This window comes from Coregonus clupeaformis, chromosome 14, assembly GCF_020615455.1.
Source record: "Coregonus clupeaformis isolate EN_2021a chromosome 14, ASM2061545v1, whole genome shotgun sequence".
NCBI lineage: Eukaryota > Metazoa > Chordata > Actinopteri > Salmoniformes > Salmonidae > Coregonus > Coregonus clupeaformis.
The window spans coordinates 35,584,329-35,610,815 of NC_059205.1; the positions used below are offsets into that span (position 1 = coordinate 35,584,329).

General features: G+C 42.7%; 1 protein-coding gene across 2 annotated transcripts in view; it reads left to right on the plus strand.

Annotated features, from left to right (window-relative positions):
- The window catches only part of LOC121580968 (solute carrier family 12 member 7-like), a 95,401-nt gene that overhangs the window by 26,644 nt on the left and 42,270 nt on the right, over positions 1-26,487 (plus strand). For both annotated transcript variants that reach the window (XM_041896208.2, XM_041896209.2), the window contains exons 2-3: positions 22,717-22,811; positions 24,629-24,760. In XM_041896208.2, coding sequence (XP_041752142.1) covers positions 22,717-22,811; positions 24,629-24,760 — 227 coding nt within the window. The remainder of the gene's footprint in view (positions 1-22,716; positions 22,812-24,628; positions 24,761-26,487) is intronic.

Genomic DNA, 26,487 nt, shown 5'->3' on the forward strand with positions numbered 1-26,487 from the left:
AATGTGATTCATATTTTTTTACGTCATATATCGTGATATCATATCGATATCGTCTGGACAGTGGAAAATATCGTGATATGAATTTTAGCTCATATCGCCCACCCCTACTCTGGCGGTAGGTGCTCCGCACGCCGGGTAGGTCTAAGTGTTCCGATTTTTAAACCATTTCATGTGTCTGAATGTACAAATCTGCGGTCCCGGAGAGCAAATCAAGTCCACTATACGTCTACCGCTGGCCAATCGGATTGCTCAGATTTGTCTGTAGTAACATAGCAGGCACAAAAAAAAGCTACAGCAAAGTGGATACTGTGAGATTTAAAAACGTTTTAAACCATGACAGCAGAGAGACTGCCAACGAATACAGCGAAGAGCTGCTGTTTTTATGAGTGAGTTCATGTTTAAGTTCTTACTCAGCACTGTCAACACTTTGTATTCAACACTTAGGCTATTTAAGCACTAAAATGTGCATTCTTCCTCCTTCCACTCACGCTATAACCAGCACTGTAGCTGTAATATGTAGCTCAGTTGATAGAGCATGGCGTTTGCAACGCCAGGGTTGTGGGTTCGATTCCCACGGGGGGCCAGTATAAAAAAAATATGTATTCACTAACTGTAAGTCGCTCTGGATAAGAGCGTCTGCTAAATGACTAAAATGTAAATGTAAAATGTAATGAATGAGTAGGAAAGTGTATCGATAGGCTTGCGTTGTTGTTGTTGTTGTTATTATTAGCGGCTTGGGTCTTTTTTAATATCGTAGAACATTTCACTTTCTCTGTTCATAGGAGTAACAACATGAATTTGTGCATGAGGCAGAAATAATGTAGTGCGACTCGAGTTTCACCATCAGCTGGAAGACAGTGTCCCTTTTTGGTCAGTGTCAGTGGAGGAAAGGGAGAACGGAGGGATGTTGAGGCGGACCCTCAGTCTGCTGCTCTCTCCCTCCGCTGAGACTGACCATCAGATCCAGGCACCATCAGCCCAGTAACATAAAAATAAAAAGCAAATTATTTCAATGTATGCTCACTCAGCTGTGCCTCACAAGTAATATATATTTTTTTAGGGGGTAGATCAGCTTTAATATTGCAGATGGATTTTAACTTCCATCAATGTAATTGTCTGCATCACTTCCAATCCCCCATGTAGCCTGTCATTACAGCCATAACGGTGATGGATTTAAAAAATGCAAGATACAGAAATAAACTACATTTTGAGCTGAAAGTAATTAATGTTAGGAGCCAATATCTAATAGGGGTATCATGTCACTTCTCTGGAGTCCAGAGCAAGCAGGATCATACTGCTTACTTGTATGCAGCGGAGGTTGCAGGTTCGGATGGAAAGCATGGTTTGTCTTTAGCCTTTTTCTTCCTCACAAATATCATAATAAATTCACCAGAATGTTACTTCTTCATCCCATAAGTATTGAAGGTATTGTGATGTTACAGCTATCATTAAACATATAGCCAGTAGCCACCTAAACTAGGCCTGTCTGAAATATCATAATGACCAATGAAATCGGCAGGTAGCTTATTGTTCTGGCAAAGATGCGTCCGTAGCAGATTGCTAAACTGTATTTTATATCGATAGTAGAAACGTACACTATTTTTGCCAGGCAAAACCAGAGAAAATGAAACCAGTGCTTTCTGGTCAATAATCTGGTTATGTGTGCCCCTCTGCACGCCAATGCTGATGACTGGTCACTGGTCAACAGTCAAGACGTGCAACTTTTTGGTTCTGAAGCAGAGATAAGATGTTTTTGAGACAATTTGGTACAATACCATAGGCCTATGTTAGTTTCCAGATCAAATAGACAAAGGTATACATCTAAAATACAAATGGTATATAACCTATTAAAATATGTATGAAAAATAAGTATTTTTACCATTCAGTTTCATACTTGCGACCACCACAAAACATTCTTGCAACCCCCAGTTTGAGAACCACTGCACTAGACTAGAGAATGTAATGTCCTCCCTAGGCATCTCTTTGCTACGTGCACCTTGGGAGGAACCACTTACTAGGGAGAATGGGGGGGGTAGTCTTTGCCTGGTCCAGTCGGAGTGCCCCCTCCGCAAAATACTGGTGACAGATCTTTTTATAAATAATTGATTCTCTGTTAAATTCAGTGAGCCAGAGTCTGAGGCAGTGTGAGTTGCTTGTCTGGATAAGAAAGGATAGTTAGCACTGTCATTCATAATTGTGTTTATGAATGAGGAAGAGTTAGGCCTACTTGCTGTTTTGACATTTAGGATGGCCAAATTTGAGCTACAGTATCATGGTAGGCTACATGCTAATCATTTTGACTTGACTTTGCTTCATTTTTTTCTGAAAACTACCTCCTCTATTGGCAGAGGCAATAAAAGGTCAGACTTCCCTCCCTTGGGACTAGGATGAGATTACCATCTGTTTTTCTGTGTCTGTGTTCCTAGAGATAGAGAGAAGACCCAGGGACCCCTGTGGTTACATTCAGGCTAACCTCAGTTTGTTTACAATGTGATTCTCCTATTAATTTAAGCAAGATCTGTTGTTTCCGCAGTCCGCACTGACTTACTGTAGTTAATTTCCCCTTATTCTGTGGAGAGATGAGTGAGAGAGTGACTTCAATACAGATGAGTGACTCATGAGGCTGTTTAAATCCTGTTCAGAGTACCACAGGCCAACGCCCAACCCATCCTCAAGCTTGTTAAGAATGTGTAGGCCTGGCCCACTGTCTTTCTCAATAAGTATACCCTCAGGGCATACAACTTTGTCACTGCTTGTCACAATAAGAGCGCCATACAGAGCCCCAACACAAAGTCCTCTGCCGTGCCATGCTGTCTGCATATGCATGTGATGGCATTTAATGTTCACCTGTTGCTAGCTAGTAATTCACATAGCCTTTCATGACAATGTTGCTCTCATTTTGTTTTGCCTTTCTCCTTCTGGGTTGATGACATACAGTATTTTTTTTCTGAGTGACCCCAGGTTGGATATACAGTATCTTGTTTACAGTAATTGAACATAGTTCTTATGATATTATAGTCTTCTGCATTGTGTTACATGATACCATGGTCAACTGTGTCAGAGCAGGGAATGTCAGTCTGGCTTGTATGTTCTTTCTTACATTATGTCAATGATTAGGTTATCATATACTGTAGACATGGTCTGCTCTGCTGTATCTTGTAGCTGTATCTCATGTGCTTGGACCAGATAACAACATGTATTACTGGATCTAGGTTACTCCGAGAGAGGAACCAGAGAGAAAAATAGTCTATAGAGGGTATGTTTGTTGCCTGCCTGCTGTTTTGTTGCGTAGGCCCTAGTGTTCCATTTCCTACAATCTCCTTCTCCTCCAGGTTCACATCCTGGATGCTTTGTGGTGTACAGGATGTCAAAAGATCATGACGCAAGTGGAAAGTTTGGAGCACTTTTTACACGGAAGCTATCCTCCATTCAGGAAAAGGATGTTTGTAATGCTTGAAAGCTCTCTACTTACTTTTTTTTCTAATTGTTCTTTCATTCAGGAAAAACAGGCTCAGACTGTCAGTCATCCTTTTTTTCAGTTTTAGAATTTGACTTTGGTCATGGGGCATTAAAATGTATTCCAATATAAAGGTCCATTGATTAATATGCGTGAATGAAACAGAAATGACTTGCGTCATTGTAGGCTACTGTGAATTTATTGAAGATGATTAAATGCCTGAGCGGCATGGGACCGCTCACAGAAGCATGTGCATTATTTATGCCTTAGCCCCTCTTCGTTCCACAGCCTGAATCAGACTGCGTTAAATACATAAGGCAATTGCATAGCCCTTCCCTGGACAATAACATTTAGTCCAATAACAGGCAAAGTGTTCATATTCTTTATATTTTATTATTTCTTATTGTTGCATTGTTGAAGGAACCTGCAAGTAAGCATTTTGTTGGACAGTGTATACCACGTGTATCAGCTGTCTGCTGATACAATGCCCGTTCGTGAAGCACAAACATTTTCTGATGCCGAGTAGAAATTACAATAAGAAGCATTTTAGATATGCGTTTACAAAACGCAGCAAGATATTTCTTATGTGTTTTTATATTTTTTTTCCTGCGTGAAAAACAAAGAATTCTGTGTTAATGCGACCCCTAAGTTTAACTTGCTAGATACCTAAGTATGTGGCTGAATTAATAAGGTAACGGTGCATTATATTGTGAAGAGATGTGTTTGAGAAGCACTTCGGATGAGTTATCTGTACAGCTTGATTCTTGTGTTATCTCCTCTCTGTTCTCGGCCTGTCTGCTCCTCCCTCATCTTCTCAGAGCAAAGCAGGCAGGCCCGTTGCCTTAGTGACTCCAGACTCCACACAGACACAGTGTGTACACATGCTGCTCCAGAGCCAGTACTGTTCTTCCTTCAGACAAGCAAGTGTCAAAACTTTGTTCATTTGCCCAATGTATCTCATTCACATTTGCTTGTAAATGTCCAAACTCACCAAAAATGACATTCGGTAGCTCCGGCCTTTATTTTAAGAATGTGAAATGTCAGAATAATAGTAGAGAGAATGATTTATTACAGCTTTTATTTCTTTCATCACATTCCCAGTGGGTCAGAAGTTTACATACACTCAATTAGTATTTGGTAGCATTGCCTTTTTAAATTGTTTAACTTCCACAGAGATGAACGTACTTTGGTCCGAAAAGTGCAAATCAATCCCAGAACAACAGCAAAGGACCTTGTGAAGATGCTGGAGGAAACAGGTACAAAAGTATCTATATCCACAGTAAAACGAGTCCTATATCGACATAACCTGAAAGGCCGCTCAGCAAGGAAGAAGCCACTGCTCCAAAACCGCCATAAAAAAGCCAGACTACAGTTTGCAACTGCACATGGGTACAAAGATCATACTTTTTGGAGAAATGTCCTCTGGTCTGATGAAACAAAAATAGAACTGTTTGCCCATAATGACCATCGTTATGTTTGGAGGAAAAGGGGGGTGGCTTGCAAGCTGAAGAACACCATCCCAACCGTGAAGCACGGGGGTGGCAGCATCATGCTGTGGGGGTGTTTTGCTGCAGGAGGGACTGTTGCACTTCACAAAATAGATGGCATCATGAGGAAGGAAAATTCTGTGGATATATTGAAGCAACATCTCAAGATATCAGTCAGGAAGTTAAAGCTTGGTCGCAAATGGGTCTTCCAAATGGACAATGACCCCAAGCATACTTCAAAAGTTGTGGCAAAATGTCTTAAAGACAACAAAGTCAAGGTATTGGAGTGGCCATCACAAAGCCCTGACCTCAATCCTATAGAAAATGTGTTGGCAGAACTGAAAAAGTGTGTGCGAGCAAGGAGGCCTACAAACCTGACTCAGTTACACCAGCTCTGTCAGTAGGAATGGGCCAAAATTCACCCGACTTATTGTGGGAAGCTTGTGGAAGGCTACCCGACACGTTTGACCCAAGTTAAACAATTTAAGGCAATGCTAACAAATACTAATTGAGTGTATGTAAACTTCTGACCCACTGGGAATGTGATGAAAGAAATAAAAGCTGAAATAAATCATTCTCTCTACTATTATTCTGACATTTCACATTCTTAAAATAAAGTGGTGGTCCTAACTGACCTAAGACAGGGAATTTATACCAGGATTAAATGTCAGGAATTGTGAAAAACTGAGTTTAAATGTATTTGGCTAAGATGTATGTAAACTTCCGACTTCAACTGTATAACTTTATGAGCTGGATTGCCAGTCTTTGCAATTCATTTATTTTCGTTTGCGTTCATTAGCATATTTAGCTAGCAGCCTCCATGGAAATACTCGATTACTTGTGCTAATTTTGTGTAAGCCCAATGTTGTTTTTTTCCCCCAAGTGTGCGTCATCCCAAAGCCTGGGATGCGTCATCCCAAAGCCTGGGAAATGTTTTTTATGGCTCGGTTTACACAGAGGCGTATGGCAGAATCTTTAAAGAAAAAACAGAAATCATGACTACCTCTGTTGGCCGAATTAAATGTACCCGGTTTGTTCCCAGCTTCACCTTTCAGATATAAAGAAAAGGTGGTATAAAGAAGACAGCATGGTAAAGATAGCAGGTTTTTGTCTTTGTATAAAAGGGATGTACAGTGGGGTCTGGAATTATTGGATCCCTTGATAAAGATAAGCAAAAAATACTATAAAATAAATAACACACATACTGAGATTGTATGCTCAAAACATTTTATAAAATGATATTATTGTATACTAATACAATTGCTCAGAAAAAGATTAGTTCAACAAAACAAAAACTACATCTCAAAAAGATAGGGGTCAAAATTATTGGATCCCCTGTTTTCTATACTCCAGGACCCTCCCCTTTCGAGGATAATGACACTGAGCCTTTTTCTAAAATGTTTTATGAGATTGGAGAACACATTGGGAGGGATCTTAGACCATTCCTCCATACAGAATCTTTCCAGATCCTTGATATCCTATGTCTGCGCTTATGGACTGCCCTCTTAAATTCAAACCACAGGTCTTCAATTGGGTTCAAGTCTGGAGACTGAGATGGCCATTGCAAAATGTTGATTTTTGTGGTGAGTTAACCATTTCTTTGTGGATTTTGAGGTGTGTTTGGGGTTATTTTCTTGCTGGAAGATTCCATTGCAGCCAAGATTCAGCCTCCTGGCAGAGGCAACCAGGTTTTTGGTAAAAATGTCCTGGTACTTGGTAAAGTTCATGATGCCGTTGACCTTAACAAAGGCCCCAGGACCAGTGGAAGCAAAATAGCCCCATAATGTCAAAGATCCACCACCATATTTTACAGTAGGGATGAGGTATTTTCTGCAAATGCGTTGTTCTTTCAAAGGTCAAAGAGCTCTATTTTCTGACCATAGCACCCGCTGGAGTTTACTAAACAGTATTGGCTCTTGGATTGGAACCGGTGCAATGGTCGTATGGAGGAAAGTATGAATGTAGGCTAAACGTTAACAAATGCTAAACACTAAAACAAAAGTGGACTATGGATTGTCTATACATAGGAGGACTTGGATTTGTAAAATGTTACACAGCCTAAAGAACACAGACAGATAAATAATAAATTGACAAGTCATATTAGTTTCAAACAGGAATGGTTTAGTCCATGAATGGGGAATTAATAGGCCTAGAGGAGAATAGCTGAGAATTCTCAACTCCACGATACAATGGAGTTGGGTGCCGATGAGTTTTGGCGGAGTGTAGGCTACCTCCCACTACATTGAGTTGGTATCAGTCGAAACTAGTAAAAATGTCCATTCTTTAATGCGTACTTTGTACCTAGAGTATGTTTGTCCTGTGTAAAGACGTTATTTTCTTTGGGTGCTGCAATCCATAGTTTTTGATAAAAGTATAGTTTTATGCGACCTCTGCCAAGGGAACCGTTATTTAACAGAGAAGGAGCATAGAATGCAATGTTTCTATGAAAAACTACGGATTGTAACACTCAAAGAAAATAAGTCCTTTACACAGGACAAACATAGGTACAAGGTACGCATTAAAGAATGGACATTTTTACAAGTATTGACTGATACCGACTCGATGTAGTCAGAGGTACACTCCCCCAAATCTTATCGCCACTCAACTCCATTGGGATGTGATGTATATATCATGGAGTTGAGAATACTCAACTAAGAGGAGAAATTACACCTTTGAGAACTAGAAGCCCAAGTGATGGTGCTGGCTGGCTGTAGTCCATATCGTCACAAGTGCTCTATCTCTCTCCCTGACTTTTTCACCCACTATTCATTCATGGATAGTTTAGTTCAAGTTCTGTTGGTTAATTGAAGAAGTTTGTCTGCAACTGTCTGATCAAGCTGGCTGCAAATATTGTCCAATAAGCTTTCATTCTGAATGCTTGAATTAGAGCTCTTGTGAAACAGGGACATCTTCTGGCAAGGCTCTACATAGCATGCAATAAAGTGGGATAGAGCTTTACATTGAAACATAAGTAGTACCCCATCTAATAGTGTGCTGTGTAAAGTGAAATATGACATCAGATGTGCTGGTCATCACCAAGGCAGACCTTTTCAAAGTCACCATGTTATTTTGATGCCAGACAACTCAGCAGTCTATTGACTTTGCTGTTTGATTTGGTGTGAATGGAATACTCCTTCATGTCATCTCTGTCAGCTACTCCATAATTATTTCCCCTTGCACTGTTAAATGTAAAAAGTGCACAAGACTATAGGATTTTATTAAGATCCCCATTAGCCGACGCCAATGGCGACAGCTAGTTTTACTGGTGTCCGACACGTAAGAAAAAATACATTACAGACAGACTTTACATACATACAGTACCAGTCAAAAGTTTGGACACACCTTCTCATTCAAGGGTTTTTCTTTATTTTTACTATTTTCTACATTGTAGAATAATAGTGAAGACATCAAAACTATGAAATGACACGTATGGAATCATGTAGTAACCAAAAAATAGTTAAACAAATCAAAATATGTTTTAGATTCTTCAAAGTAGCCACCCTTTGCCTTGATGACAGCTTTGCACTCTCTTGGCATTCTCTCAACCAGCTTCACCTGGAATGCTTTTCCAACAGTCTTGAAGGAGTTCCCACATATGCTGAGCACTTGTTGGCTGCTTTTCCTTCACTCTACGGTCCAATTCATCCCAAACCATCTCAATTGGGTTGAGGTCGGGGGATTGTGGAGGCCAGGTCATCTGATGCAGCACTCCATCACTCTCCTTTTTTGTCAAATAGCCCTTACACAGCCTGAAGGTGTGTTTTGGGTCATTGTCCTGTTGAAAAACAAATGATAGTCCCACGAAGCGCAAACCAAATGGGATGGCTTATCGCTGCAGAATCAAATCAAATCACATTTTATTGGCCACATGCGCCGAATACAACAGGTGTAGACATTACAGTGAAATGCGTACTTACAGCCCTTAACCAACAATGCATTTATTTTTTAATAAAAAAAGTAAAATAAAACAACAACAAAGTGTTGAGAGAAAAAATAGCAGAAGTAAAATAAAATAACAGTAGGGAGGCTATATATACAGGGGGGTACCGGTACAGAGTCAATGTGCGGGGGCACCAGGTAGTTGAGGTAATATGTACATGTGGGTAGAGTTAAAGTGATTATGCATAAATAATTAACAGAGTAGCAGCAGCGTAAAAAGATGGGGTGGGGGTGGGGGGGCAGTGCAAATAGTCCGGGTAGCCATGATTTAGCTGTTCAGGAGTCTTATGACTTGGGGGTAGAAGTTGTTGAGAAGTCTTTTGGACCTAGACTTGGCACTCCGGTACCGCTTGCCGTGCGGTAGCAGAGAGAACAGTCTATGACTAGGGTGGCTGGAGTCTTTGACAATTTTGAGGGCCTTCCTCTGATACCGCCTGGTATAGAGGTCCTGGATGGCAGGAAGCTTGGCCCCAGTGATGTACTGGGCCGTACGCACTACCCTCTGTAGTGCCTTGCGGTCGGAGGCCGAGCAGTTGCCATACCAGGCGGTGATGCAACCAGTCAGGATGCTCTCGATGGTGCAGCTTTATAATTGTTTGAGGATCTGAGGACCCATGCCAAATCTTTTCAGTCTCCTGAGGGGGAATAGGCTTTGTCGTGCCCTCTTCACGACTGTCTTGGTGTGTTTGGACCATGATACTTCGTTGGTGATGTGGACACCAAGGAACTTGAAGCTCTCAACCTGTTCCACTACAGCCTCGTCGATGAGAATGGGGCCGTGCTCAGTCCTATGTTTTTTCCTGTAGTCCCAATCATCTCCTTTGTCTTGGTCACGTTGAGGGAATGGTTGTTATCCTGGCACCACATGGCCAGGTCTCTGACCTCTTCCCTATAGGCTCTCACCGTTGTCGGTGATCAGGCCTACCACTGTTGTGTCGTCGGCAAACTTAATGATGGTGTTGGAGTCGTGACTAGCCATGCAGTCATGGGTGAACAGGGAGTACAGGAGGGGACTGAGCACGCACCCCTGAGGGGCCCTCGTGTTGAGGATCAGTGTGGCAGATGTGTTGTTACTTACCTGAAGTCCAGGATCCAGTTGCAGAGGGAGGTGTTTAGTCCCAGGATCCTTAGCTTAGTGATGAGCTTTGAGGGCACTATGGTGTTGAATGCTGAGCTGTAGTCAATGAATAGCATTCTCACGTAGGTGTTCCTCTTGTCCAGGTGGGAAAGGGCAGTGTGGAGTGCAATAGAGATTGCATCATCTGTGGATCTGTTGGGGCGGTATGCAAATTGGAGTGGTTCTAGGGTTTTTGGGATAATGTTGTTGATGTGAGCCATGACCAGCCTTTCAAAGCACTTCATGGCTACAGACGTCAGTGCTACGGGTCGGTAGTCATTTAGGCATGTTATCTTAGTGTCCTTGGGCACGGGGACTATGGTGGTCTGCTTGAAACATGTTGGTATTACAGACTCAGTCAGGGACATGTTGAAAATGTCAGTGAAGACACTTGCCAGTTGGTCAGCACATGCTCGGAGTACACGTCCTGGTAATCCGTCTGGCCCTGTGGCCTTGTGGATGTTGGTTGACCTGCTTAAAAGTCTTATTCACATTGGCTACGGAGAGCGTGATCACATAGTCATCTGGAACAGCTGGTGCTTTCATGCATGCTTCAGTGTTGCTTGCTTCGAAGCGAGCATAGAAGTAGTTTTGCTCGTCTGGAAGTCTTGTGTCACTGGGCAGCTCGCGGCTGTGATTCCCTTTGTAGTATGTAATAGTTTTCAAGCCCTGCCACATCCGACGAGCGTCAGAGCCGGTGTAGTACGATTCAATCTTAGTCCTGTATTGACTTTTTGCCTGTTTGATGGTTCGTCGGAGGGCATAGCGGGATTTCTTATAAGCGTTCAGGTTAGAGTCCCGCTCCTTGAAAGCGGCAGCTCTACCCTTTAGCTCAGTGCGGATGTTGCCTCTAATCCATGGCTTCTGGTTGGGGTACCTACGGTCACTGTGGGGACGACGTCATCGATGCACTTATTGATGAAGCCAGTGACTGATGTGGTGTACTCCTCAATGCTATCTGAAGAATCCCGGAACATGTTCCAGTCTGTGCTAGCAAAACAGTCCTGTAGCTTAGCATCTGCGTCATCTGACCACTTTTTTTATTAACCGAGTCACTGGTGCTTCCTGCTTTAGTTTTTGCTTGTAAGCAGGAATCAGGATGGTCAGATTTGCAAAATGGAGGGCGAGGGAGAGATTTGTATGCATCTCTGTGTGTGGAGTAAAGGTGGTCTAGAGTTTTTTTTTCCTCTGGTTGCACATTTAACATGCTGGTAGAAATTAGGTAGAACTGATTTAAGTTTCCCTGCATTAATGTCCCCGGCCACTAGGAGCGCTGCCTCTGGATGAGCGTTTTCCTGTTCACTTATGGCCTTATACAGCTAATTCAGTGCAATCTTAATGCCAGCATTGGTTTGTGGTGGTAAATAGACAGCTATGAAAAATATAGATAAACTCTCTTGGTAAATAGTGTGGTCTACAGCTTATCATAAGATACTCTACCTCAGGCGAGCAAAACCATAAGACTTCCTTAGTATTTGATTTTGTGCACCAGCTGTTGTTTACAAATATACACAGACCGCCACCCCTTGTCTTACCGGAGTCACCGTTCTATCCTGCCGATGTAGCGTATATCCCGCTAGCAGTATGTTGTCCATGTCGTCGTACAGCCACGACTCAGTGAAACATAATATATTACAGTTTTCAAGTCCCGTTGGTAGGATAACTGTAATCTTAGGTCATCTATTTTATTCTCAAATGATTGAACATTGACTAATAGGATTAATGGAAGAGGCAGTTTACTCGCTCGCCGTCGGATCCTTACAAGGCACCCCGACCTACGTCCATGATATCGCCGTCTCTTTCTCATGCGAATGACGGTGATTTGGGCCTTGTGTCTGTAGGATATCCTTTGCGTCCGACTTGTTGAAGAAAAAATCTTCGTCCAATACGAGGTGAGTAATCGCTGTCCTGATATCCAGAAGCTCTTTGTGGTTATAATAGACAATGGCAGAAACATTATGTACAGAATAAATTACAAATAACGTGGAAAATACACACATAATAGTACAATTGGTTAGAGGGCTGTAAAACGGCAGCCATCTTCTCCGGCGCTGTGGTAGCCATGCTGGTTAAGTGTGCCTTGAATTTAAAAATAAATCACTGACGTGTCACCAGCAAAGCACCCCCACACCATCACACCTCCTCCATGCTTCACGGTGGGAACCACACATGCGGAGATCAGCCGTTCACCTACTCTGCGTCTCACAAAGACACGGCGGTTGGAACCAGAAATCTCACATATGGACTCATCAGACCAAAGGACAGATTTCCACCGGTCTAATGTCCATTGCTCATGTTTCGTGGCCGACGCAAGTCTCTTCTATTTGGTGTCCTTTAGTAGTGGTTTCTTTGCAGCATTTCAAGGCCTGATTCACGCAGTCTCCTCTGACCATTTGATTTTGATGTTGATGTGTCTGTTACTTGAACTCTGTGAAGCATTTATTTGGGCTGCAATTTCTGAGGCTGGTAACTCTAATGAACTTATCCTCTGCAGCAGAGGTAACTCTGGGTCTTCCTGAAATAAAAGATCCTAAACATTTTCCATGCGCCCAAAAGGTTATTTCTATCAAATGTTGTGCACAAATTTGTTTACATCCCTGTTAGTAAGCATTTCTCCTTTGCCAATATAATCCATCAACCTGACAGGTGTGGCATATCAAGAAGCTGATTAAACAGCATGATTATTACACACGTGCACCTTGTGCTGGGGACAATAAAATGCCACTCTAAAAGGTGCAGTTTTGTCACACAACACAATGCCACAGATGTCTCAAGTTGAGGGACTATGCAATTGGCATGCTGACTACAAGAGCTGTTGCCAGATAATTTGATGTGCATTTCTCTACCATAAGCCGCCTCCAACGTTGTTCTAGAGACATTGGCAGTACGTCCAATTGGCCACACAACCTCAGATCATGTGTATCGCGTCGTGTGGGCGAGCAGTTTGCTGATGTCAATGTTGTGACAGAGTGCCTCATGGTTGCGGTGGGGTTATTGTGTGGGCAGGCATAAGCTACGGACAACAAACACAATTGCATTTTATCAATGGCTATTTGAATGCACAGAGATACCGTGAGGAGATCCTGAGGCCCGTTGTTGTGCCATTCAGCCGCCACCAACACTGACTGTTTCAGCACGATAATGCACGGCCCCATGTCGCAAGGATCTGTACACAATTCCTTGAAGCTGAAAATGTCCCAGTTCTTCCATGGCCTGCATACTCACCAGACATGTCACCCATTGAGCATGTTTGGGATGCTCTGGATCGACATGTAGGTCAGCATCTTCCAGTTCCCGCCAATATCCAGCATCTTCACACAGCCATTGAAGAGGACTGGGACAACGTTCCACAGGCCACAACCAACAGCCTGATCAACTCTTTGCGAAGGAGATGTGTTGCGCTGCATGAGGCAAATGGTGGTCACACCAGATACTGACTGGTTTTCTGATCTACACAGGTGTCTGTGACCAACAGATGCATATCTGTATTCCCAATCATGTGAATTCCAAAGATTAGGACCTAATGCATTTATTTCAATTTACTGATTTCCTTATAGGAACTGTAACTCAGTTCAGTATACATTTCAGTACATACACACAACAAGTAGGTCACATGGGGGAGAGGTGTTATGCTGTGATGATGTGTTGGTTTATGTGTTGTTTGAAACCAGGTTTTCTGTTCACTTGCGCTATATGAGATGGAAGGGAGTTCCATGCATTCATGGCTCTGTATAATACTGTACGTTTCCTTGAATTTGTTCTGGACATGTTTGAGGATTTTTGCAAGCTGCATACTGTGTACACACTTTTTATGGTAAGCTAATAGCTGAGTGTACGGTGTGTGTGTGTGTGTATATGCGTAGGAGAATGCACTGTAAACTCATTAATCTGTGTTTCAGGGCACAGAGAGGTGCAGTAGCTCACCTACAGTAACTTAACGATGCACAATCGCTCCGCCAGTTCCTGGGTTCTAAAATTCTAATAGTTTGCCTAATTTCAGTTTATGTGACAAAACAAGCAAGTTAGTATAGTGTAGAGAATCATTGTACCATCTAAACTGCTGTGAAATATATTTTCTATAACCAAAAATATTGTATTTTCAGCTGTTTGAAGCTGGTGTACAAAACTGAAAGTTAAAGACGCAAAAACAAATCTTAAGAACGGGAAGCATAGCAATGGCGCACATTGAACAGATCTACCGCTTCTTAGACTTGCTTTCAATGAGAGTGACAGATCTATAACACACATTTCTATGTTAATGTGGTCGGGTCACCCAAAAAGTTACATATTGCAGCTTTAAAGCTGCACCCTCCCCCTACCTTTCCCTCTCTTCCCCTTCCCCCCCTCTACCCCTCCCTCCAGTGAGCGGATGAGGGGTCAGGAGCTCAAGGGCTGATGCTGCTCCACTGCCTCCCACAGAGTGCCCAGACCGGACAGGAGAGTAGGGATGTCCACAGTTCACAGGGCTGGAACAGCTGAATCCCAGGGTACCACAGACATGGATACCTGCCTGTCTACTACCTAAACCAAAGATGCTAAGCTACCTATTGCAGAACAGATAGACAGATATTCATAGAGTGCTGCGTTACACAGATTCAAGTCAACTCTGTGGAAGTGGGGCTAGGCAGAGCAGACTGAGGTCTGTTACTCTACTGAGGTTTGCAGTAGCATACTGGAAGAGTTGTGGGACTCCAGCAGTACCTCCCCCCTAGCATGGAGCGTGGGGAGGGTTCACGGCGATCAGGTGAGCTCTTCTTTGTGATGAACCCTTAGGAAATAATCAGGCTAGACATATTTGCATATTCGTCTGATCTGTATTAAGACTTTTGGTCATGACCACAGCTGTTTCTCTTGTTGTGGAAGTGATGGTTACGCCATCATGATGTACTTACTGTATGTACAGGTATGTGTTGTCTGTCCTTGTGTATTGTAGTCGTTAATCTGTGGTGCTGGGAGGACCCACACGAGTTAAATATAGGGATTTCATATCTCTCTGTGTGTTTGTGCATCTTACCTTCAGGCTCAGGTGTGCTGGGCTAGGCAGCGTATGAATCTGCCACTGTGGCGGCTTAACGAGTTATAAATAGATCTCATTGTCATTTATTATTATAGAGGCTGCAATGCTTCACTTACTGTAGTTCCTTGTTAGCAAACTACCTGATGAGATTGTGTTGTTGTGTGGAGGGATGTTTTGGCATTTAGTAAACACTCAGGGGGCTTTAAATATTGAAAATGTCTGTTAAATCAGCCACATTTTTTATATTTGGGAGAAACCGTTTTGTGTACATAAGAGTTAAAATATTCCTAGTTTCTGAGATTCTTACCTTGAAGTTATTCACTTAAGCCAATGGCAATTTGCCAAGTACTGCTACTGCATATTCAGCGCTGTTCATCTCTGTCAATGGAACTAACGTAAATCAAGAGGATTATCTCCCAGAATGAATGCATGAACCTGAACCTGTCCACCTCTCTTCTCTACACAGTGTCAGATCCCCTTTGTCTAATGTATCGTTGTAGTCTAATACAACTGATTCCTATGCATTCCTTGTTTGTGTAATGAACAGCGCAGACAGCCAGTACATGGTGATGATGGTTCTAACACTGCCCTTGTCTTCTCTTCGAAAGAATGCCTTGCTTTCCTCAGCCAGCACATTTTACAATCGGCTGGGTGTCTATTGTCTGTAGTGTGTTAGTCTCGCTTTGCCAAACTCATGGCGTTAGACACAGCGACTGTGGTAGACTACTGTAGGGCAAACTAACTATGGCTTGCAAAGGAATTAAAAGAATCCAATGCTTGAGAAATTGTGCTCTCTTAATTGAAACCCTCTTGGGATGTAACATCACATCTAATTTACAAGGAAGTCTCTGAAATGGATGATACATTGTAATGATAAATGGCATAATTGCGAAACGCCTTTATGGAACAGTGTCTGCTCTTAGTTTTGAATACTAGGCTGCACTTTATAATTAGATGGTTCATTATGATGACATTAGATGACATTTCCTCAGTAGTATGACAAGACACTGGTGAGCACCTCTCGTCTTAGCCAGTTGGGGGAGCAATCATGGGAAGAAAACATATCATTGCAAAGAGAAAGTTGTTTCAAGGTAGTTTGAATATCATACTGTACAGGATGTCCACAGTGCAGACCTTCGTGTCAGTCTCATTGACCAGTGTCGTCAGCAGCCTCATCCGGTGCACATGATTGCTCTGATTCCAGTAGCCTTCTGCGTGCTACCAGCAGGCTGCCCTGCCATAACATTTACTCAGCTACAGGGGTGTGAATTCTCTAGTATGCAATGCTGCTGTCGTTCTATTCCTGATTTTGTATCAGAGCATTTTAACAGAGATCAGCACTTTGGCAGTTAAACAGTGAAACGTCTGTCGGTGTGAAGAGCCACATAAGCCTTCAAAGGCACCGCTGGCGCTGACACACTGGAGCAGAACAGAGTACATATGGTAATCTGAGAGGGGAAGGTCATCTGAGGTCCTGAAGGTTACAGACTGTGCTGCTTTTTCAGCCTTCGTCGCGCAGACAAAGGCACAAAACCCCACAGGACACATGGCAATGACAATCAACAAGACACTGGAGATTACTTCTTCTTGATCCGTAGCAGGGCAAAGTGAACAACTGAATATGGATTGTTTCCTAAGAAAAGTATGACTGAAAATGTTCAATACTTTGGTCAAGTGGAAAAACTCCCAGGAAATCAATAGTGATTCAAAAGACAGAAACGTACAGATTCTTTAGACAACTGAATTTAAGCATTTCTTCACCTCTAACTCCGTCTTGAGTCACAGTGACACTGTTCTTAGAAATCAGGTGAATACTGATATTGAAACCAGTCAGGGAGTGAGAAATCCTAACCGTTTCAAAAAGTCTACCCTTTCACCATTCTTTAATCTGAGCCCTTCTATTGCCACATATAGCTGCCTAGTTGAAAATGACCTTAGAGTATTTATGCTTACTGGCAACTTCTCTAAAGGTAACCTCATTGCAGAAGAGGTTGTAGCACTCAAAGGTCTACAAAATCACTTATCTTGTAGTTTTCCCTGCTGATAAGGGGGGGGGGCGCTGTTTTGGTACAAAGTTATTAACGATATCACATGGCCATTATGAGTCATTATGAGAATTCTATGTCCCCTTACGTGCAAGCCCTACGGATTGTATTAAGAGTGAAATTGATGCATATATTAACAGTGCTTTAGTCCATGGTTGGATTACTGAAAATGAGAGGGATTTCCTCATCGAACCCACAACAATGGATGTTCAAATTCTTTATACAAACATCCCCCATGCAGGAGGCCTAGAAGCCCTCTCACACTTTCTAACTTTGATGGGGGCGAGGGCCACAAAAAATTGGAACTCGTGATGAGGAGCCACAGTGTCTCGTGGGTCTGCATACCCAGATCCATCCACCCCTTGCGAGCAAAACATTTTAGCGGCCCCTCTCGTGACAGCGATTATCTTTATTTTATCAGTTGTTGTAGGTCATTTCCTGCAATACTGCACATTTTGCCATGGGGCGTAGATAAAATGTTGCCTTTTTTAAAGCAAGTTAGCTGCAATTCTACACATTTTGCCATGGGGCAGAGAGAACATTTAGCAATTGTATAACTCATTTCATGCAATTCTACTAATTTTGCCATGGGGCGTAGAGGAAAAATTAGCAGTTTTACAGCTACACTGAAGACAAATATAAACGCAACATGTAAAGTGTTGGTCCCATGTTTACTGAGCTGAAATAAAAGATCCCAGACATTTTCCATATGCACAAAAAGCTTATTTATCTCAGATTTTGTGCACAAATTTGTTTACATCCCTGTTAGTGAGTATTTCTCCTTTGCCAAGATAATACATCCACCTAACAGGTGTGGCATATCAATAAGCTGATTAAACAGCATGATCATTACTAGTATGAAAATGTATGCACTCACTAACTGTAAGTCGCTCTGGATAAGAGCGTCAGCTAAATTACTAAAATGTAAAATGTAACTAGGGCTGACCCTGACAAAAAAAATATTCTTGGTAGACCAAAAGTAGTCTGTTCTTTCGACCAATCGATTGGTCTACATTTTAAACTTGTATTTACAATGTGTTTTAATAAAATCAACTATATACATTGAGCTTGTCTGATGCTTTAAGCTTACGGTTTGATGAAATAAGACAAATGCCTCAAGAGGGCGCCAGAGATCTAGATAACCAGAATTTTAAAAAACTTAACCTGACCCAACTATTCTCCTCCCGCTCCTGCTGGCTTTCACAGATTCTGCCATTATTCTCCAGAAGTTTCCGGTAATAGGATACACGAGGAGTCTGCAACTTTTCTCATGTGGAATGCCAATTTATCTTACAATTTCTACTGATCTGCGTGCCAGTTATGGTTTTCATATGCACATGTGAAGTTTAATTTATAATAATGTCTTCATATCTCAAAATCATTGTCATGTGTTTAATAAAAATTAAAATGATACTAAGCTAAAAAGTAACTTCTATTGCCTTTGCCAACTATTTAAAAATAGCCTACATAAAGCCAACAAATTAAAAACATTGCAGCCTGCAGGTAGAAAATATCCTGATTTTAAAAATAAATGTCCTATAAATCACATTGGCTACACATGGCCTGTCTGCAACGAACTTGAAACATTGTATCAACTATTAATTTGGGTCCGGCCCTGAAGCTTGCGCTAGCGAACTTGCAACATTGTATAAAATATTCTGGGCCCTCAGTTTCCTGCGCCAGTGAGCTCGGGACAGACACAGCTGTAGGCTATTTGCGCAAGGGATAAGAAGCAGTGCTTGACTTGGGCAGGAGCTCACCGGAGCTGAATACCGGCACCTCATATTTTCTGCTGCTTGAGCTCCTGTTCCTCTTATCGAATATTAGCTCAAATCTATTGTGAAGCTTCTGCACCCATATATAAACAGCACCAGCACCCAAAATGAGTACCAAAACCTTTTTCAGTCCAAGTCAAGCACTGATAAGTAATCAGGTAGGCCTATTTTAAAACGTTTCCCCTGGATCAGAGCAAGACATTTTTCCCTTTCACGCTGAGTGGTTATCGAAAGGGAGAGAGCTGGAAAGATTTTTCAAGTACATTGAGGAACTATTGTAATTCTCAATGGATGTAAAAACAGACTTTGTTTGCTTGCTGTTTGAGGTGAAGAAAACATTACTTTGAGAACCATTAAGCCAATCAGAAATACTATCTGATCCCCAAATGGGCACATTTATACAGTGCATTCGGAAAGTATTCAGACCCCTTGACTTTTTCCACATTTTATTACGTTATAGCCTTATTCTAAAATTGATTAAATAGTTTTTTCCCCTCATCAATCTACACACAATACCCCATAATGACAAAGAAAAAACAGGTTTTTAGAAATATCACATTTACATAAGTATTCAGACCCTTGTTTGTTGAAGCACCTTTGGCAGCGATTACAGCCTAGAGTCTTCTTGGGTATGATGCTACAAGCTTGGCACACCTGTATTTGGGGAGTTTCTCCCATTCTTCTCTGCAGATCCTCTCAACCTCTGTCGGGTTGGATGGGGAGTGTTGCTGCACAGTTATTTTCAGGTCTCTCCAGAGATGTTCGATCAGGTTCAAGTCCAGGCTCTGGCTGGGCCACTCAAGGACATTCAGAGACTTGTCCCGAATCCACTCCTGCATTGTCTTGGTTGTGTGCTTAGGGTTGTTGTCCTATTGGAAGGTGAACCTTCACCTCAGTCTGAGGTCCTGAGCGCTCTGGAGCAGGTTTTCATCAAGGATCTCTCTGTACTTTGCTCCGTTCATCTTTCCCTCGATCCTGTCTAAGCCCCCAGTCCCTGCCGCTGAAAAACATACCCACAGCATGATGCTGCCACCAGCATGCTTCACCGTAGGGATGGAGCCAGGTTTCCTCCAGACGTGACGCTTGGCATTCAGGCCAAAGAGTTCAATCTTGGTTTCATCAGACGAGATAATCTTGTTTCTCATGGTCTGAGAGTCTTTAGGTGCCTTTTGGCAAACTCCAAGCGGGCTGTCATGTGCCTTTTACTGAGGAGTGGCTTCCGTCTGGCCACCCTACCATAAAGGCCTGATTGTTGGAGTGCTGCAGAGATGGTTGTCCTTCTGGAAGGTTTTCCCATCTCCACAGAGGAACTCTGGAGCTCTGTCAGAGTGACCATCGGGTTTTTGTCACCTCCCTGACCAAGGCCCTTCTCTCCCGATTTCTCAGTTTGGCTGGGTGACCAGCTCTAGGAAGAGTCTTGGTGGTTCCAAACATCATCCATTTCAGAATGATGGAGGCCACTGTGTTCTTGGGGACCTTCAAAGCTGCAGAATTGTTATGGTACCCTTCCCCAGATCTGTGCCTCGACAAGGGGCACTGTATCCCTGCATTTGCGCGCAGGCCAGGTAGCCTTAAGGCCTACTTCTATGCGTGTGCATCCTTACTCAACATTGACCGGAGCGCTCCACACAGAAAATAATGGCTAAATTGACAAAACCCGTAAATGGAATGAAATAAACCAAGTTTCTCACAAGTGTTTCCAGAGTGCACAACCTATGCTACAATGTGTCCACTCCTACAATGATAACGTGAATACTGGTATGATAATATTGAATGCATTAACAGAAATTACCGTAATCAAAGTAACAAACATTGTAGATTAGAAATTGTAGGAATGAACAGTAAATGTACTACTGGTGATATATGTAATGGGGAATTGATATACGCTAACAATCAAACGCAAACAATTCACACAATGAAGTTATGAAACAATGAATGTGCACAAATTGGCGGGAGAGAGCGCATTCTGGAGAGAGAAGTGCATTGTGCATCTGGGAGCATGGTCAATCTGACGTCTGCATTGGCCAGCAGAAGTCAGGGCATTCATACTAGCTTTTGTCAAGGAAGGGAGTGTGTGTTTTTTACAGGATGTACCACCTCCACCTACCGTCAACCAATCATGTCAATGCGGAGCTATACAGAGCCTTCCTCATTGTTAGAAAATTTGGGAGGCGCATGGCGATGCGGTATGGAGCTCGATTTGGCCTCTGCATGCCTCTGGAGGCTCCACAATTGTCACACCCTCCATATGGATGCTCCCGCCACATTTACGGATCAAGCATAAATTGGCTTTTAGTGTAGGCTTCCACAATGGATTAGTTCACTGAGATGGGCGCAAATATATATTTGTTACTGCTCGACTAAAACAATCTCGGTCGACCAACAGCCTAACGACCAAACAATCGACCAGTCGACTAATTGGGGTCAGCCCTAATCATTACACAGGTGCACCTTGTGCTGGGGACAGTGAAAGGCCAAATATTTAAAATGTGCAGTTTTGTCACACAACACAATGCCACAGATGTCTCAAGTTTTGAGGGAACATGCAATTGGCATGCTGACTGCATACATGTCCACCAGAGCTGTCCCAGAGAATTGAATGTTAATTTCTCTACCATAAGCCACCTCCAACGTTGTTTTAAAGAGTATCGGCAGTACATCCAACCGGCCTCACAACTGCAGAGCATGTGTATGGCGTCGTGTGGGTAAGCAGTTTGCTGATGTCAACATTGTAAAGAGAGTGCTCCATGGTGGCGGTGGGGCTATGGTATGGGCAGGCATAAGCTACGGACAGTGAACACAATTGCATTTTATCGATGGCAATTTCAATGCATTGAATGCACAAAAATACCATGACGGTAATACCTGCTTGGTAATTCAACCAAGCATAATATAAGTTTAGATAGCTGGCTGCTAGACTAATTTACCAATCTAAATAAATGTATCTGACATGGGCTAATTGAATGACTGCTGATGCACAACCAAATTTCGAAATTGCACCAATTATTCTAACTCTCAACAGTAAGTTGAGACCCCGATTGAGTTACACATTTTTTTTTTGGTGTGTGAGTGAAATTGGTTCGCGGGCCTACAAACACTGACACATTCTCCAGAGTAATCCCTCGCTCAAAGACTTTGCGTCTAACCGTCCCCTGATATGCTTTAGGAGGGGTTGCAATATCATAGTCCGCGTCGTGCACAGTGGGCTCCCGAATCCTGCTCCTGTGCCCTGTACCTGGCTCCCAGGTCCCCCCCAATGGTTTGGAAAGTTCTCTTTCCTCCAGAGGGGGCAATATTGTGAAGAAATTGTTAGAGGCACTTTGGATCGAGCGCTTAGATTGCGTTGAGCCAAAGGGTCTGACTGAACAGCTCTCTTTCTCATCTTTTTTGTAAATAAGTCTTTCTTCTTTTATGTCTTTCTTTTGTTATTCAAGTGGAATGTATGTGTAGGAATCTTGAATGATGTTCATACTCTTGTTTGAATAACCTGTCTAATTGCTACTACTGACAGTATTGACATGTTTGATTGACATGACTAGTGGGACACTCCCCTGCGAGGGTATATAGGTGCCTTTTTCTACTCAAGGCTCTGAAGGCTTTTCATGCCAAACGTAGGCCTATTGTTTGTCTGTTCCGTCAATAAATTGATCAGATTTACTAGAAAGAGAATGCTCCTTTTTCTTTATTCTCCTTGTTAGTCACAAGTCGAAGTATGCTGGTGTATGGAATGTTTTTTGAATTTCAAGTCCCTCAGTTGAGCACCTGATTCCCCTTTTTTGTTTAAGCTGGGCTGAAGCGTGTTTGGGTATACTTTTGTTTTTCATCGTACAGTAGAGGTATGTCTTATCTTACGCTGTCACCTTTTCTGTTGGCTCCCAGGAGATAACACTCCCAGAGAGAGCAGCCCTTTCATCAACAACACTGACCATGACCGAGGAAACTACTACGATGGCAAGAACATGGCTCTCTTTGAGGTATACCACATGTCAATGCTTTTGATATCATAATGTCATTACAGTGAGGGGAAAAAAGTATTTGATCCCCTGCTGATTTTGTACGTTTGCCCACTGACAAAGAAATTATCAGTCTATAATTTTAATGGTAGGTTTATTTGAACAGTGAGAGACAGAATAACAACAACAAAATCCAGAAAGATGCATGTCAAAAATGTTATAAATTGATTTGCATTTTAATGAGAGAAATAAGTATTTGACCCCCTCTCAATCAGAAAGATTTCTGGCTCCCAGGTGTCTTTTTATACAGATAATGAGCTGAGATTAGGAGCACACTCTTAAAGGGAGTGCTCCTAATCTCAGCTTGTTACCTGTATAAAAGACACCTGTCCACAGAAGCAATCAATCAATCAGATTCCAAACTCTCCACCATGGCCAAGGCCAAAGAGCTCTCCAAGGATGTCAGGGACAAGATTGTAGACCTACACAAGGCTGGAATGGGCTACAAGACCATAGCCAAGCAGCTTGGTGAGAAGGTGACAACAGTTGGTGCGATTATTCGCAAATGGAAGAAACACAAAATAACTGTCAATCTCCCTCGGCCTGGGCCTCCATGCAAGATCTCACCTCGTAGAGTTGCAATGATCGTGAGAACGGTGAGGAATCAGCCCAGAACTACACGGGAGGATCTTGTCAATGATCTCAAGGAAGCTGGGACCATAGTCACCAAGAAAACAATTGGTAACACACTACGCCGTGAAGGACTGAAATCCTGCAGCGCCCGCAAGGTCCCCCTGCTCAAGAAAGCACATACAGGGCCATCTGAAGTTTGCCAATGAACATCTGAATGATTCAGAGGAGAACTGGGTGAAAGTGTTGTGGTCAGATGAGACCAAAATTGAGCTCTTTGGCATCAACTCAACTCGCCGTGTATGGAGGAGGAGGAATGCTGCCTATGACCCCAAGAACACCATCCCCACCGTCAAACATGGAGGTGGAAACATTATGCTTTGGGGGTGTTTTTCTGCTAAGAGGACAGGACAACTTCACCGCATCAAAGGGACGATGGACAGGGCCATGTACCGTCAAATCTTGGGTGAGAACCTCCTTCCCTCAGCCAGGGCATTGAAAATGGGTCGTATATGGGTATTCCAGCATGACAATGACCCAAAACACACGGCCAAGGCAACAAAGGAGTGGCTCAAGAAGAAGCACATTAAGGTCCTGGAGTGGCCTAGCCAGTCTCTAGACCTTATTCCCATAGAAAATCTGTGGAGGGAGCTGAAGGTTCGAGTTGCCAAACGTCAGCCTCGAAACCTTAATGTCTTGGAGAAGATCTGCAAAGAGGAGTGGGACAAAATCCCTCCTGAGATGTGTGCAAACCTGGTGGCCAACTACAGGAAACGTCTGACCTCTGTGATTGCCAACAAGGGTTTTGCCACCAAGTACAAGGTCATGTTTTGCAGAGGGGTCAAATACTTATTTCCCTCATTAAAATGCAAATCAATTTATAACATTTTTGACATGCGTTTTTCTGGATTTTTTTGTTGATATTCTGTCTTTCACTGTTCAAATAAACCTACCATTAAAATTATAGACTGATCATTTCTTTGTCAGTGGGCAAACGTACAAAATCAGCAGGGGATCAAATACTTTTTTCCCTCACTGTAATTACCACAGGTTTTATGCCACTTAACCTAAAGTGGGAGCTAAATGCTTACCTGGATTATGTTGTAGACTACATATCATCCAAACGTGTTGCATTTGTTTATTTTATACTAGGATGTCTTCAATGCCATGGTGTCTCGATTTCAATGTCGTTGTGTCCTTATTGACAGGAAGAGATTGAGAGCAACCCCATGGTGTCCTCTCTCCTCAACAAGCTGGCCAACTACACCAACCTCACCCAGGGGGTCACTGAGCACGAGGAGTACGAGAATGAGGAGGGGGTCACAAAGATTAGAGTCAAGGTACAGTATGACCTTTGTGCATTACTGAGAAGTCATCCCAGTGGTTCAGTAGAAGACAGACATTGTATTAACTCTCAATCCACTTGACAAGAAAATTGTTGTTGTATCAGAAAAAAAGCTTTATTATTATCGTGCAAACCAACCTTGGCTGGTGAGTGTGATGGCTGTGCCGCAGCTCCTCTGAGAACAGAGTGAGAATTTGAGAATATAATGCAGCATTCTTGTGACCACAGGCTGGGTTCTCTCAGGCTTCTTTTTGATACAACTGATGCCAGGCCTCGAGCAAACTTCTTTTATAGCTGCCTTCACATCCTTTTAGCTGTTGCTACCAATACCAACCAAAGAAATACCCCTACTGTTGCTCTTTAGCGTCAGAGCACCACCGCAAGGCCACAGAAACCATGCCTCTGTCCCCTGACAATTACTCCAGCACACCTCCTTGCTGGAGATCTGATTGGCTTGGGGAGGGAGGTTGTGGAGACAAAGAGTGGATCGTAAAGATGCCACTCCAGGTTTTGAATGGTCTATGAACAAGGGCCACATTGACACTGGTAAAAAGGCGTACATGAGAACCAACAGCAGTATTGAGAGAGGGCTGTGTTGTCTTATGGGATATATGGTATGTACTGTACTGTATTTATGCAGTGGCTGCTTTTTTTGGGTGGGGGGGGCACTGTTGATGTTATTGTAGGTGTGTTTGGGAGGGTTCTCTGATCTCAAAAGAGTAGGGGGCGTTGTAACTTTGTGGGGCATACAGGGGGGGGGGCGCCTGTGTCAGCAATCGGTGGATAACACTGAAATTGTTAATTTATCCTGTGGTGATCAGGGCATGGATTGAATGGCTGTGATGAGGTCAAAACAGATCATTGTAAAGGTAGCCTGTTACTGTACACTGTGTAGCATTGTGTTTGGGTGTTATATTTGGATCGTCCTGCTTTCCGAGCTGTATTACATGCAAACAGAAACGATATAGTATTATTTTACTGACTCGTTCTGTTGATTTCTCTGGAGGACTGCAAGGATCTCAACGTCATGTTTTCAACTTAAAATGCTTTACTGTTATTATATGTGAGAATGAAGGGGTCATGCTGACAATGGGCTGAGCACCGAGGAAGGATTCATCTCAGTTAACCCAGGACTAAAATATTGCGTAATTTGTACCAGTGATGTTTACTTAGACTGTCCACAAGAGATTAAGGAAGGATTTACTTCTTATGTTTTCTTAAATGCAGAAAGGACATTGCAATGTATTTGAGCAATAAATCTGTCCACTCACTGTCTGAAATGCATGCCAGTGCAAACGTAATCCTATGTCCACTCTCTCTCCATAGACCCCAGAAATTGAATTATTGAAGTTCTAAATTCCAAACTGTGACGCACATTTATTCTGCAATCAATTTGTCAGTTGCGTTTACATAAAGTTATCAGACAATATTTGTAAAACTTCACTTACAAACACAAGAAGATGGATGGGGGATGGAACAGGCTTAAAACAAAACAACTTGTGTGGTGAGAATTGTTGTAGGAGGATTGGGGTGGTATGGTTTGCATGTGACGGTATTGTATACGTTTAGTGTAATGAGTAACCTAGCTAAATGATGGGGTTTCCTGAAACTGGGTTTGAATCATATCACTACAGGGCACAGTTAAGCAGCTGACCTCACACCATTGACGTCACCATTGTGTTTTTTATGCTGCCAGTGACCGCGTTCCAACTGAGATGGTTT